Raw genomic sequence first — 16,252 nt, 5'->3', positions numbered from 1 at the left:
TACTGCCACACTAACAGGTACTGTACACACTAACAGGTACTGCACACACTAACAGGTACTGCCCACACAGGTACTCACACACTAACAGGTACTGCTACACACTAACAGGTACTGCTACACACTAACAGGTACTGCTACACACTAACAGGTACTGACTACACACTAACAGGTACTGCCCACACTAACAGGTACTGCCCACACACTAACAGGTACTGCTACACACACTAACACACTAACAGGTACTGCTAACAGGTACTACACACTAACAGGTACTGCCCACACACTAACAGGTACTGCTACACACTAACAGGTACTGCTACACACTAACAGGTACTGCCCACACACTAACAGGTACTGCTACACACTAACAGGTACTGCTACACACTAACAGGTACTGCTACACACTAACAGGTACTGCCACACACTAACAGGTACTGCTACACACTAACAGGTACTGCTACACACTAACAGGTACTGCCTACACACTAACAGGTACTGCCCACACACTAACAGGTACTGCCCACACACTAACAGGTACTGCCCACACACTAACAGGTACTGCTACACACTAACAGGTACTGCTACACACTAACAGGTACTGCCCACACACTAACCACACACTAACAGGTACTGCCACACACTAACAGGTACTGCCACACACTAACAGGTGCCCACACACTAACAGGTACTGCCCAACACACTAACAGGTACTGCCACACACTAACAGGTACTGCTACACACTAACAGGTACTGCCCTAACACACTAACAGGTACTGCTACACACTAACAGGTACTGCCACACACTAACAGGTACTGCACACACTAACAGGTACTGCCCACACACTAACAGGTACTGCTACACACTAACAGGTACTAACAGGTACTGCCCACACTAACAGGTACTGCCACACACTAACAGGTACTGCCACACACTAACAGGTACTGCCCACACACTAACAGGTACTGCACACACACTAACAGGTACTGCCCACTAACACACTAACAGGTACTGCTACACACTAACAGCTACACACTAACAGGTAACAGGTACTGCCCACACTAACACTGCTACACACTAACAGGTACTGCTACACACTAACAGGTACTGCCACACACTAACAGGTACTGCCCACACACTAACAGGTACTGCTACACACTAACACACTAACAGGTACTGCTACACACTAACAGGTACTGCCCACACACTAACAGGTACTGCCACACACTAACAGGTACTGCCCACACACTAACAGGTACTGCTACACACTAACAGGTACTGCTACACACTAACAGGTACTGCTACACACTAACAGGTACTGCCCACACTAACAGGTACTGCCACACACTAACAGGTACACACTAACAGGTACTGCTACACACTAACAGGTACTGCCCACACACTAACAGGTACTGCACTAACACACTAACAGGTACTGCTACACACTAACAGGTACTGCTACACACTAACAGGTACTTGCACACTAACAGGTACACACACTAACAGGTACTGCTACACACTAACAGGTACTGCCAGACTAACACACTAACAGGTACTGCTACACACTAACAGGTACTGCTACACACTAACAGGTACTGCCACACACTAACAGGTACTGCACACTAACAGGTACTACACACTAACTGCTACACACTAACAGGTACTGCCCACACACTAACAGGTACTGCCCACACACTAACAGGTACTGCCCACACACTAACAGGTACTGCCCACACACTAACAGGTACTGCCCACACACTAACAGGTACTGCCCACACTAACAGGTACTGCTACACACTAACAGGTACTGCCCACACACTAACAGGTACTGCTACACACTAACAGGTACTGCTACACACTAACAGGTACTGCTACACACTAACAGGTACTGCCCACACACTAACAGGTACTGCTACACACTAACAGGTACTGCCACACACTAACAGGTACTGCTACACACTAACAGGTACTGCCACACACACTAACAGGTACTGCCCACACTAACAGGTACTGCCCACACACTAACAGGTACCACACACTAACAGGTACTGCCCACACACTAACAGGTACTGCTACACACTAACAGGTGCTGCTACACACTAACAGGTACTGCTACACACTAACAGGTACTGCACACACTAACAGGTACACACTAACAGGTACCCACACACTAACAGGTACTGCTACACACTAACAGGTACTGCTACACACTAACATGTACTGCTACACACTAACAGGTACTGCTACACACTAACAGGTACTGCTACACACTAACAGGTACTGCTACACACTAACAGGTACTGAAACACACTAACAGGTACTGCTACACACTAACACACTACACTAAGGTACTGCTACACACTAACAGGTACTGCTACACACTAACAGGTACTAACACTAACAGGTACTGGAAACACACTAACAGGTACTGCTACACACTAACAGGTACACTACACACTAACAGGTACTGCTACACACTAACAGGTACTGCCCACACTAACAGGTACTGCCCACACACTAACAGGTACTGCTACACACTAACAGGTACTGCTACACACTAACAGGTACTGCCCACACACTAACAGGTACTGACTACACTAACAGGTACTGCCCACACACTAACAGGTACTGACTACACTAACAGGTAATGCTACACACTAACAGGTACTGCTACACACTAACAGGTACTGCTACACACTAACAGGTACTGCTACACACGAACAGGTACTGCTACACACTAACAGGTACTGCTATACACTAACAGGTACTGCCCACACTAACAGGTACTGCAACAGACAGCCCTGTCTGACACATCCTCTGCACTGTCAGGTGAACTACAGTACTGATACAACAACCACAATAAACAACCTTCACCATCTCGAATCAGACCAAAATAATCCACGACGAAAGGCACTAAGGGAAGACGTGAACTGATGTGAATAAATGTGTGATTAATATTATATATGACTAAATGTGATTAATATTATATATGACTAAATGTGTCATTAATATTATATATGACTAAATGGACACAGTTTTAGACTAGACTGTTAGAAATGGGTAGTCAGTACAGTAGTCACGTTAATGCAGATTTGTCCCTTTGGCCTAGCTGGTGTTTATTAAATGAAGATTTAAATATTAAATAATAATAATAATAATAATAATTTAAAAGAAGAAGGTTTACACACGGTGAGGGCCAGATTGGGAAGCCCACGTACCCCGATGGTGGCATTGAGCTCAGTCATGGTGACCTGTTTAGCTCGGTCTACTGCCTGGGCTACCTGCTGTTGGTGCTATAGGGGAGGGGGGTTGGGGGAGAGAAACAGAGGAACAGTTAGGACACTTCATTTATATAGACAGCTCTAGGGTTGTGAAATCTACTGCCTGGGCTACCTGCTGTTGGTGCTAGAGGGGGGGGAGAAACAGAGGTACAGTTAGGACACTTCATTTATATAGACAGCTCTAGGTTGTGAAATCTACTGCCTGGGCTACCTGCTGTTGGTGCTATAGGGGGGGAGAAACAGAGGAACAGTTAGGACACTTCATTTATATAGACAGCTCTAGGGTTGTGAAATCTACTGCCTGGGCTACCTGCTGTTGGTGCTAGAGGGGGGAGAAACAGAGGAACAGTTAGGACACTTCATTTATATAGACAGCTCTCGGGTTGTGAAATCTACTGCCTGGGCTACCTGCTGTTGGTGCTATAGGGGAGAGGGGAGAAACAGAGGTACAGTTAGGACACTTCATTTTTATAGACAGCTCTAGGGTTGTGAAATCTACTGCCTGGGCTACCTGCTGTTGGTGCTAGAGGGGAGAAACAGAGGTACAGTTAGGACACTTCATTTATATAGACAGCTCTAGGGTTGTGAAATCTACTGCCTGGGCTACCTGCTGTTGGTGCTATAGGGGAGGGGGGGGGGGAGAAACAGAGGTACAGTTAGGACACTTCATTTATATAGACAGCTCTAGGGTTGTGAAATCTACTGCCTGGGCTACCTGCTGTTGGTGCTATAGGGGGGGAGGGGAGAGAAACAGAGGAACAGTTAGGACACTTCATTTATATAGACAGCTCTAGGGTTGTGAAATTCCCTGCTTTTTCCAGAAAATGTCATTCTTATTATTCTCCATCCGAGAATTTTACAACCCTACAGTTGTAAACAACAAACAGAGTTGACCAATCATGGGTCTCATCTTCCCCACACACAACAACACACTTTACATTCACAACAACACACTTTACAATCACAACAACACACTTTACAATCACAACAACACACTTTACATTCACAATAACACACTTTACAATCACAATAACACACTTTACATTCACAATAACACACTTTACAATCACATTAACACACTTTACATTCACAACAACACACTTTACATTCACAACAACACACTTTACAATCACAACAACACACTTTACAATCACAACAACACACTTTACAATCACAACAACACACTTTACATTCACAATAACACACTTTACAATCACAACAACACACTTTACATTCACAATAACACACTTTACAATCACAATAACACACTTTACATTCACAATAACACACTTTACAATCACATTAACACACTTTACATTCACAACAACACACTTTACATTCACAACAACACACTTTACATTCACAATAACACACTTTACAATCACAACAACACACTTTACATTCACAATAACACACTTTACAATCACAATAACACACTTTACATTCACAATAACACACTTTACAATCACATTAACACACTTTACATTCACAACAACACACTTTACATTCACAACAACACACTTTACAATCACAACAACACACTTTACAATCACAACAACACACTTTACAATCACAACAACACACTTTACAATCACAACAACACACTTTACAATCACAATAACACACTTTACAATCACAACACACTTTACAATCACAATAACACACTACACTCACAACAACACACTTTACAATCACAACAACACACTTTACAATCACATTAATAACACACTTTACAATCACATTAATAACACACTTTACAATCACAACAATAACACACTTTACAATCACAACAACACACTTTACAATCACAATAACACACTTTACAATCACAATAACACACTTTACAATCACATTAATAACACACTTTACAATCACATTAATAACACACTTTACAATCACAACACACTTTACATTCACAATAACACACTTTACAATCACATTAATAACACACTTTACATTCACAATAACACACTTTACAATCACATTAACACACTTTACATTCACAATAACACACTTTACAATCACATTAACACACTTTACAATCACAACACACTTTACATTCACAACAACACACTTTACAATCACATTAACACACTTTACAATCACAACAACACACTTTACAATCAATAACTCACTTTACAATCACATTAACACACTTTACATTCACAATAACACACTTTACAATCACAACACACTTTACAATCACAACAACACACTTTACATTCACAATAACACACTTTACAATCACAACAACACACTTTACAATCACATTAATAACACACTTTACAATCACATTAATAACACACTTTACAATCACAACAACACACTTTACAATCACAACAACACACTTTACAATCACAACAACACACTTTACAATCACAACAACACACTTTACAATCACATTAATAACACACTTTACAATCACATTAATAACACACTTTACAATCACATTAATAACACACTTTACAATCACATTAACACACTTTACAATCACATTAATAACACACTTTACAATCACAACACACTTTACAATCACAATAACACACTTTACATTCACATTAACACACTTTACAATCACATTAACACACTTTACAATCACATTAACACACTTTACAATCACAACACACTTTACATTCACAACAACACACTTTACAATCACATTAACACACTTTACATTCACATTAATAACACACTTTACAATCACATTAATAACACACTTTACAATCACAACACACTTTACAATCACAATAACACACTTTACAATCACATTAACACACTTTACAATCACAACAACACACTTTACAATCACAACAACACACTTTACAATCACAACAACACACTTTACAATCACAACAACACACTTTACAATCACATTAACACACTTTACAATCACAATAACACACTACACTCACAATAACACACTTTACAATCACATTAACACACTTTACAATCACATTAATAACACACTTTACAATCACAACACACTTTACAATCACAATAACACACTTTACAATCACATTAACACACTTTACAATCACAATAACACACTTTACATTCACAACAACACACTTTACAATCACAACAACACACTTTACAATCACAACACACTTTACATTCACAAAAACACACTTTACAATCACAATAACACACTTTACAATCACATTAACACACTTTACAATCACATTAATAACACACTTTACATTCACAACAACACACTTTACAATCACATTAATAACACACTTTACAATCACATTAATAACACACTTTACAATCACATTAATAACACACTTTACAATCACAACAACACACTTTACAATCACAATAACACACTTTACAATCACAACAACACACTTTACATTCACAATAACACACTTTACAATCACATTAATACACTTTACAATCACAATAACACACTTTACAATCAATAACACACTTTACATTCACATTCTAGATGACAAAGATAAATTGTGTTTTGAACAATTAAAAAAAAACTGAATTTAAAAACAAGACCATTTTATTCACACAAGTGGATAAACTTGAATTAGGGACAAGTGCCATACACAATTATTCAAAAGCATCTAACCTTGTTCAGACAGTACGACAGTGCCAGCCTGACTAAATATGCACAATGACCAGCTCTACGTGGTCCCCTCTAACTTCAGACACTCCACAGTGTGACACGAGAAACCCCCCCCCCCCCAAAAAAGGCCAAAACACTCACCTCTTGTGACAGGAAAGGCATAATTTGAGCCAGAATCGCGTTGAGCCGCTTGGCGATCTCGGTCTGGGAAAAACAAAACACAAAAAAAAGAGGACGAAATTCCAATTTAGAAAGATGTAAAAGCACATAGAGAGTAGAATGACTTCGTTCCTGTCGGTACGCTGATGTTTACAGTGATTATGGACAATTACTGCTGCGGGCGGAGAGAGAGAGACAGAGAAAAGAGAGAGAGAGACAGAGAAAAGAGAGAGAGAGAGACAGAGAAAAGAGAGAGAGAGAGAGACAGAGAAAAGAGAGAGAGACAGAGAAAAGAGAGAGAGAGAGAGAGAGAGACAGAGAAAAGAGAGAGAGAGAGAGAGAGAGACAGAGAAAAGAGAGAGAAAAGAGAGAGAGAGAGAGGCAGAGAAAAGAGAGAGAGAGACAGAGAAAAGAGAGAGAGAGGCGGTAGTGCTTGACTCAACATCCTCTCTAAACTGCATGATATTGACATGAGAGATATTTAAAACATTACACACAGAAAGAGGGGCAGCGAGAGAGAGAGAGGGGTGGGAGAGAGAGAGAGGAGGGGGAGAGAGAGAGAGAGGAGGGGAGAGAGAGAGGAGGGGAGGGAGAGAGAGAGAGGAGGGGAGAGAGAGAGAGAGAGAGAGGAGGGGAGAGAGAGAGAGAGCGGAGGGGAGAGAGAGGGGAGAGAGAGAAAGAGAGAGGAGGGGAGAGGAGAGGAGGGAGAGGGAGAGAGAGAAAGAGAGAGAGAAGAGAGAGGAGAGGGAGGGGAGAGAGAGAAAGAGAGAGGAGGGGAGAGAGGAGAGGGGGGTGGATGGAGGAGCAGTGAGAACAGCTGGACTGACTGACTGACTGACTAAATGATGAGTAAGTCCTCTCCTCTCCTCTTCTCACCTCTCCTCTCCTCTCCTCTCCTCTCCTCTCCTCTCCTCTCCTCTCCTCTCCTCTCCTCTCCTCACCTCACCTCACCTCACCTCACCTCACCTCACCTCTCCACTCCACTCCACTCCACTCCACTCCACTCCACTCCACACCACTGTAGACAAGAGGGGAAACGAGGAGGCAGGTGGTGTGTGTCTCTTTCACTCCAAGTGGCTGAACTCCTTCCTCTTACCGTTTCATCTACCTTGTCAACTGTCTGTTAACTGACTAACCACACTACTTACATTTATAGTTTGACCAAATGACCCAGAACATCATTACACATCAGGGTATTTCAGACTGCAAACTGGGTCTGGAGATAGGGTTGACTGCCTGCCAGACCTTTATGGCCTATCTAAATGTCTGGCTGGCAGTCAACCCTGTCTAAAGGTCTGGCTGGCAGTCAACCCTCTCTGGCAGTCAACCCTTTCTAAAGGTTTGGCTGGCAGTCAACCCTGTCTAAAGGTCTGGCTGGTAGTCATACCTTTCTAAATGTCTGGCTGGCAGTCAACCCTATCTGGCAGTCAACCCTCTCTGGTAGTCAACCCTCTCTGGTAGTCAACCCTCTCTGGTAGTCAACCCTCTCTCGTGGTCAACCCTCTCTGGTAGTCAACCCTCTCTGGCAGTCAACCCTCTCTAGCGGTCAACCCTCTCTAGTGGTCAACCCTCTCTAGTGGTCAACTCTCCAGTGGTCAACCCTTTCTAATGGTCAACCCTCTAATGGTCAACCCTCTCGTGGTCAACCCTCTCTAGTGGTCAACCCTCTCTAGCGGTCAACCCTCTCTAGTGGTCAACCCTCTAGTGGTCAACCCTCTCTAGTGGTCAACCCTCTCTAGTGGTCAACCCTCTCTAGTGGTCAACCCTTTTTAATGGTCAACCCTCTCTAGTGGTCAACCCTCCCTAGTGGTCAACCCTCTCTAGTGGTCAACCCTCTCTGGCGGTCAACCCTCTCTAGTGGTCAACCCTCTCTAGTGGTCAACCCTCTCTAGCGGTCAACCCTCTCTAGTGGTCAACCCTCTAGTGGTCAACCCTCTCTAGTGGTCAACCCTCTCTAGTGGTCAACCCTCTCTAGTGGTCAACCCTTTTTAATGGTCAACCCTCTCTAGTGGTCAACCCTTTTTAATGGTCAACCCTCTCTAGTGGTCAACCCTCCCTAGTGGTCAACCCTCTCTAGTGGTCAACCCTCTCTGGCGGTCAACCCTCTCTAGTGGTCAACCCTTTTTAATGGTCAACCCTCTCTAGTGGTCAACCCTTTTTAATGGTCAACCCTCTCTAGCGGTCAACCCTCCCTAGTGGTCAACCCTCTCTAGTGGTCAACCCTCTCTGGCGGTCAACCCTCTCTAGTGGTCAACCCTTTTTAATGGTCAACCCTCTCTAGTGGTCAACCCTTTTTAATGGTCAACCCTCTCTAGCGGTCAACCCTCTCTAGTGGTCAACCCTCCCTAGTGGAGATAGTGTGTAATATGTATTAAATAATGAGCAGTCATTTGGGATGCAAGTTGATTATCAGATGTACTGATTCTGCACAGTCTAGTATCTCAAACATGCACATTGTTTTAGTGTGGCCTCAGGCCTGTCTGTCTGGGACTAAGGGCCATTATGGCCTCTACCCCCCAGCCTCAGGCCTGTCTGGGACTAAGGGCCATTATGGCCTCTACCCCCCAGCCTCAGGTCTGTCTGTCTGGCACTAAATCATTGTAATGATCCAGTCATCCATTTAGAGCCCCCCAGCCCTGCTCTGATTGGATCAATACAGTCACATGGCTAACTACTAGGCCTGGGATTGGGTCTCTGGGTGCACATTAACAACAGGCTGATGAGGCAGACGGTGTGTAACTAACATCTCACCGGATAGGCCTGCATTAGCCTGCATTAGCATGCCGGTTACAGCAGACATTCAACAACGGAAGGAAAATATATTATGTAAGAATGAGGTTACATTGATTTTGGGAGTTTTTTTTGTTTGTTTTTTTTATGGAAAAAAATCCCCAAAAAGCCTAAAAATGGTGGACATTCAATTGACTGTATTCCATCGTCTCTGTCAAGTCTACACTGGGTAGACATCACTAGAACAACAGGAAATTACTATGAAATAATACAATATTACTTATTTTATTTTCATATTTTTATTTGATGACTTTATTCATTTTCATTCCTTTAAAAAGTTATCATCTTATCTCTGTTCAGACAGTAGCAGTCAGTCAGACAATATTATCTCTGTTCAGACAGTAGCAGTCAGTCAGCCAGACAATATTATCTCTGTTCAGACAGTAGCAGTCAGTCAGACAATATTATCTCTGTTCAGACAGTAGCAGTCAGTCAGCCAGACAATATTATCTCTGTTCAGACAGTAGCAGTCAGTCAGCCAGACAATATTATCTCTGTTCAGACAGTAGCAGTCAGTCAGCCAGACAATATTATCTCTGTTCAGACAGTAGCAGTCAGTCAGCCAGACAATATTATCTCTGTTCAGACAGTAGCAGTCAGTCAGCCAGACAATATTATCTCTGTTCAGACAGTAGCAGTCAGTCAGCCAGACAATATTATCTCTGTTCAGACAGTAGCAGTCAGTCAGTCAGCCAGACAATATTATCTCTGTTCAGACAGTAGCAGTCAGTCAGTCAGTCAGACAATATTATCTCTGTTCAGACAGTAGCAGTCAGTCAGTCAGACAATATTATCTCTGTTCAGACAGTAGCAGTCAGTCAGCCAGACAATATTATCTCTGTTCAGACAGTAGCAGTCAGTCAGCCAGACAATATTATCTCTGTTCAGACAGTAGCAGTCAGTCAGACAATATTATCTCTGTTCAGACAGTAGCAGTCAGTCAGCCAGACAATATTATCTCTGTTCAGACAGTAGCAGTCAGTCAGACAATATTATCTCTGTTCAGACAGTAGCAGTCAGTCAGCCAGACAATATTATCTCTGTTCAGACAGTAGCAGTCAGTCAGCCAGACAATATTATCTCTGTTCAGACAGTAGCAGTCAGTCAGCCAGACAGACAATATTATCTCTGTTCAGGCAGTAGCAGTCAGTCAGCCAGACAATATTATCTCTGTTCAGACAGTAGCAGTCAGTCAGCCAGACAATATTATCTCTGTTCAGACAGTAGCAGTCAGTCAGCCAGACAATATTATCTCTGTTCAGACAGTAGCAGTCAGTCAGTCAGTCAGACAATATTATCTCTGTTCAGACAGTAGCTCTCAGTTCAGACAATATTATCTCTGTTCAGACAGTAGCAGTCAGTCAGTCAGACAATATTATCTCTGTTCAGACAGTAGCAGTCAGTCAGCCAGACAATATTATCTCTGTTCAGACAGTAGCAGTCAGTCAGCCAGACAATATTATCTCTGTTCAGACAGTAGCAGTCAGTCAGCCAGACAATATTATCTCTGTTCAGACAGTAGCAGTCAGTCAGCCAGACAATATTATCTCTGTTCAGACAGTAGCAGTCAGTCAGCCAGACAATATTATCTCTGTTCAGACAGTAGCAGTCAGTCAGACAATATTATCTCTGTTCAGACAGTAGCAGTCAGTCAGCCAGACAATATTATCTCTGTTCAGACAGTAGCAGTCAGTCAGCCAGACAATATTATCTCTGTTCAGACAGTAGCAGTCAGTCAGCCAGACAATATTATCTCTGTTCAGACAGTAGCAGTCAGTCAGCCAGACAATATTATCTCTGTTCAGACAGTAGCAGTCAGTCAGACAATATTATCTCTGTTCAGACAGTAGCAGTCAGTCAGCCAGACAATATTATCTCTGTTCAGACAGTAGCAGTCAGTCAGCCAGACAATATTATCTCTGTTCAGACAGTAGCAGTCAGTCAGCCAGACAATATTATCTCTGTTCAGACAGTAGCAGTCAGTCAGCCAGACAATATTATCTCTGTTCAGACAGTAGCAGTCAGTCAGCCAGACAATATTATCTCTGTTCAGACAGTAGCAGTCAGTCAGCCAGACAATATTATCTCTGTTCAGACAGTAGCAGTCAGTCAGCCAGACAATATTATCTCTGTTCAGACAGTAGCAGTCAGTCAGCCAGACAATATTATCTCTGTTCAGACAGTAGCAGTCAGTCAGTCAGTCAGACAATATTATCTCTGTTCAGACAGTAGCAGTCAGTCAGCCAGACAATATTATCTCTGTTCAGACAGTAGCAGTCAGTCAGTCAGCCAGACAATATTATCTCTGTTCAGACAGTAGCAGTCAGTCAGACAGACAATATTATCTCTGTTCAGACAGTAGCAGTCAGTCAGCCAGACAATATTATCTCTGTTCAGACAGTAGCAGTCAGTCAGCCAGACAATATTATCTCTGTTCAGACAGTAGCAGTCAGTCAGACAGACAATATTATCTCTGTTCAGACAGTAGCAGTCAGTCAGTCAGACAATATTATCTCTGTTCAGACAGTAGCAGTCAGTCAGTCAGACAATATTATCTCTGTTCAGACAGTAGCAGTCAGTCAGCCAGACAATATTATCTCTGTTCAGACAGTAGCAGTCAGTCAGTCAGCCAGACAATATTATCTCTGTTCAGACAGTAGCAGTCAGTCAGACAGACAATATTATCTCTGTTCAGACAGTAGCAGTCAGTCAGCCAGACAATATTATCTCTGTTCAGACAGTAGCAGTCAGTCAGCCAGACAATATTATCTCTGTTCAGACAGTAGCAGTCAGTCAGTCAGTCAGACAATATTATCTCTGTTCAGACAGTAGCAGTCAGTCAGCCAGACAATATTATCTCTGTTCAGACAGTAGCAGTCAGTCAGACAGACAATATTATCTCTGTTCAGACAGTAGCAGTCAGTCAGCCAGACAATATTATCTCTGTTCAGACAGTAGCAGTCAGTCAGCCAGACAATATTATCTCTGTTCAGACAGTAGCAGTCAGTCAGCCAGACAATATTATCTCTGTTCAGACAGTAGCAGTCAGTCAGTCAGTCAGACAATATTATCTCTGTTCAGACAGTAGCAGTCAGTCAGCCAGACAATATTATCTCTGTTCAGACAGTAGCAGTCAGTCAGTCAGCCAGACAATATTATCTCTGTTCAGACAGTAGCAGTCAGTCAGCCAGACAATATTATCTCTGTTCAGACAGTAGCAGTCAGTCAGCCAGACAATATTATCTCTGTTCAGACAGTAGCAGTCAGTCAGTCAGTCAGACAATATTATCTCTGTTCAGACAGTAGCAGTCAGTCAGTCAGACAATATTATCTCTGTTCAGACAGTAGCAGTCAGTCAGTCAGACAATATTATCTCTGTTCAGACAGTAGCAGTCAGTCAGTCAGCCAGACAATATTATCTCTGTTCAGACAGTTCAGTCAGTCAGTCAGACAATATTATCTCTGTTCAGTAGCAGTCAGTCAGCCAGACAATAAGACAGTAGCAGTCAGTCAGCCAGACAATATTATCTGTTCAGACAGTAGCAGTCAGTCAGTCAGTCAGACAATATTATCTCTGTTCAGACAGTAGCAGTCAGTCAGCCAGACAATATTATCTCTGTTCAGACAGTAGCAGTCAGTCAGCCAGACAATATTATCTCTGTTCAGACAGTAGCAGTCAGTCAGTCAGTCAGACAATATTATCTCTGTTCAGACAGTAGCAGTCAGTCAGCCAGACAATATTATCTCTGTTCAGACAGTAGCAGTCAGTCAGTCAGTCAGACAATATTATCTCTGTTCAGACAGTAGCAGTCAGTCAGCCAGACAATATTATCTCTGTTCAGACAGTAGCAGTCAGTCAGACAGACAATATTATCTCTGTTCAGACAGTAGCAGTCAGTCAGACAGACAATATTATCTCTGTTCAGACAGTAGCAGTCAGTCAGACAGACAATATTATCTCTGTTCAGACAGTAGCAGTCAGTCAGTCAGACAATATTATCTCTGTTCAGACAGTAGCAGTCAGTCAGTCAGACAATATTATCTCTGTTCAGACAGTAGCAGTCAGTCAGTCAGACAATATTATCTCTGTTCAGACAGTAGCAGTCAGTCAGTCAGACAATATTATCTCTGTTCAGACAGTAGCAGTCAGTCAGACAGACAATATTATCTCTGTTCAGACAGTAGCAGTCAGTCAGACAGACAATATTATCTCTGTTCAGACAGTAGCAGTCAGTCAGACAGACAATATTATCTCTGTTCAGACAGTAGCAGTCAGTCAGTCAGACAATATTATCTCTGTTCAGACAGTAGCAGTCAGTCAGTCAGACAATATTATCTCTGTTCAGACAGTAGCAGTCAGTCAGTCAGACAATATTATCTCTGTTCAGACAGTAGCAGTCAGTCAGTCAGCCAGACAATATTATCTCTGTTCAGACAGTAGCAGTCAGTCAGTCAGTCAGACAATATTATCTCTGTTCAGACAGTAGCAGTCAGTCAGTCAGACAATATTATCTCTGTTCAGACAGTAGCAGTCAGTCAGTCAGACAATATTATCTCTGTTCAGACAGTAGCAGTCAGTCAGTCAGTCAGACAATATTATCTCTGTTCAGACAGTAGCAGTCAGTCAGTCAGCCAGACAATATTATCTCTGTTCAGACAGTAGCAGTCAGTCAGTCAGTCAGACAATATTATCTCTGTTCAGACAGTAGCAGTCAGTCAGACAATATTATCTCTGTTCAGACAGTAGCAGTCAGTCAGTCAGTCAGACAATATTATCTCTGTTCAGACAGTAGCAGTCAGTCAGACAATATTATCTCTGTTCAGACAGTAGCAGTCAGTCAGCCAGACAATATTATCTCTGTTCAGACAGTAGCAGTCAGTCAGCCAGACAATATTATCTCTGTTCAGACAGTAGCAGTCAGTCAGCCAGACAATATTATCTCTGTTCAGACAGTAGCAGTCAGTCAGTCAGTCAGACAATATTATCTCTGTTCAGACAGTAGCAGTCAGTCAGCCAGACAATATTATCTCTGTTCAGACAGTAGCAGTCAGTCAGTCAGTCAGACAATATTATCTCTGTTCAGACAGTAGCAGTCAGTCAGCCAGACAATATTATCTCTGTTCAGACAGTAGCAGTCAGTCAGCCAGACAATATTATCTCTGTTCAGACAGTAGCAGTCAGTCAGACAATATTATCTCTGTTCAGACAGTAGCAGTCAGTCAGCCAGACAATATTATCTCTGTTCAGACAGTAGCAGTCAGTCAGTCAGTCAGACAATATTATCTCTGTTCAGACAGTAGCAGTCAGTCAGCCAGACAATATTATCTCTGTTCAGACAGTAGCAGTCAGTCAGTCAGTCAGACAATATTATCTCTGTTCAGACAGTAGCAGTCAGTCAGTCAGTCAGACAATATTATCTCTGTTCAGACAGTAGCAGTCAGTCAGTCAGACAATATTATCTCTGTTCTCCTCATACTGTACTGTCTTCAGTCATCATATTTATCTAGTCAGTCAGCCAGACAATATTATCTCTGTTCTCCTCATACTGTACTGTGTTCAGTCATCCTATTTAGCTAGGCTAGGCTGCCTAAGTATGCTACAGAGTTGTCTGACTAAATCATTTGACTAGTTCTTCAAAATAGATAAGGTTCAGGAAGTGTATCTGTCCCTCTCGTTGTTGTGCTGTGTACATTCCACTCTCACGACGTCTGAGTGTATCTGTCCCTCTCGTTGTTGTGCTGTGTACATTCCACTCTCACGACGTCTGAGTGTATCTGTCCCTCTCGTTGTTGTGCTGTGTACATTCCACTCTCACGACGTCTGAGTGTATCTGTCCCTCTCGTTGTTGTGCTGTGTACATTCCACTCTCACGACGTCTGAGTGTATCTGTCCCTCTCGTTGTTGTGCTGTGTACATTCCACTCTCACGACGTCTGAGTGTATCTGTCCCTCTCGTTGTTGTGCTGTGTACATTCCACTCTCACGACGTCTGAGTGTATCTGTCCCTCTCGTTGTTGTGCTGTGTACATTCCACTCTCACGACGTCTGAGTGTATCTGTCCCTCTCGTTGTTGTGTACATTCCACTCTCACGACGTCTGAGTGTATCTGTCCCTCTCGTTGTTGTGTACATTCCACTCTCACGACGTCTGAGTGTATCTGTCCCTCTCGTTGTTGTGCTGTGTACATTCCACTCTCACGACGTCTGAGTGTATCTGTCCCTCTCGTTGTTGTGCTGTGTACATTCCACTCTCACGACGTCTGAGTGTATCTGTCCCTCTCGTTGTTGTGCTGTGTACATTCCACTCTCACGACGTCTGAGTGTATCTGATCTAATGTACCAGGTGTATAAGCGTGTCTTTGTGAGTCGCTGACCCAACGGCAGGAAGTCAAGAGACAAACTTAAGAACATAGAAATTCATTGGGCTGATTTTTGGACAGATTTC

At 42.6% G+C, this 16,252-nt stretch overlaps 2 protein-coding genes across 2 annotated transcripts in view; both read right to left on the bottom strand.

Moving 5' to 3' along the window:
* Nucleotides 1-16,252, bottom strand: part of LOC135561317 (uncharacterized) — a 755,535-nt gene that overhangs the window by 172,679 nt on the left and 566,604 nt on the right. The gene's annotated exons all lie outside the window — the stretch shown is intronic.
* Nucleotides 1-16,252, bottom strand: part of tle3a (TLE family member 3, transcriptional corepressor a) — a 191,914-nt gene that overhangs the window by 108,329 nt on the left and 67,333 nt on the right. Inside the window, exons 5-6 of the mRNA XM_065002855.1 lie at nt 7,001-7,063; nt 3,187-3,291 (exon numbers count right to left, since the gene is read on the bottom strand). Coding sequence (XP_064858927.1) covers nt 3,187-3,291; nt 7,001-7,063 — 168 coding nt within the window. The remainder of the gene's footprint in view (nt 1-3,186; nt 3,292-7,000; nt 7,064-16,252) is intronic.

Source organism: Oncorhynchus nerka, linkage group LG17 (assembly GCF_034236695.1).
Source record: "Oncorhynchus nerka isolate Pitt River linkage group LG17, Oner_Uvic_2.0, whole genome shotgun sequence".
Lineage (NCBI taxonomy): Eukaryota > Metazoa > Chordata > Actinopteri > Salmoniformes > Salmonidae > Oncorhynchus > Oncorhynchus nerka.
Note: the sequence above shows the minus strand (reverse complement) of the source record. Positions and strands in the feature narration are given on the sequence as shown.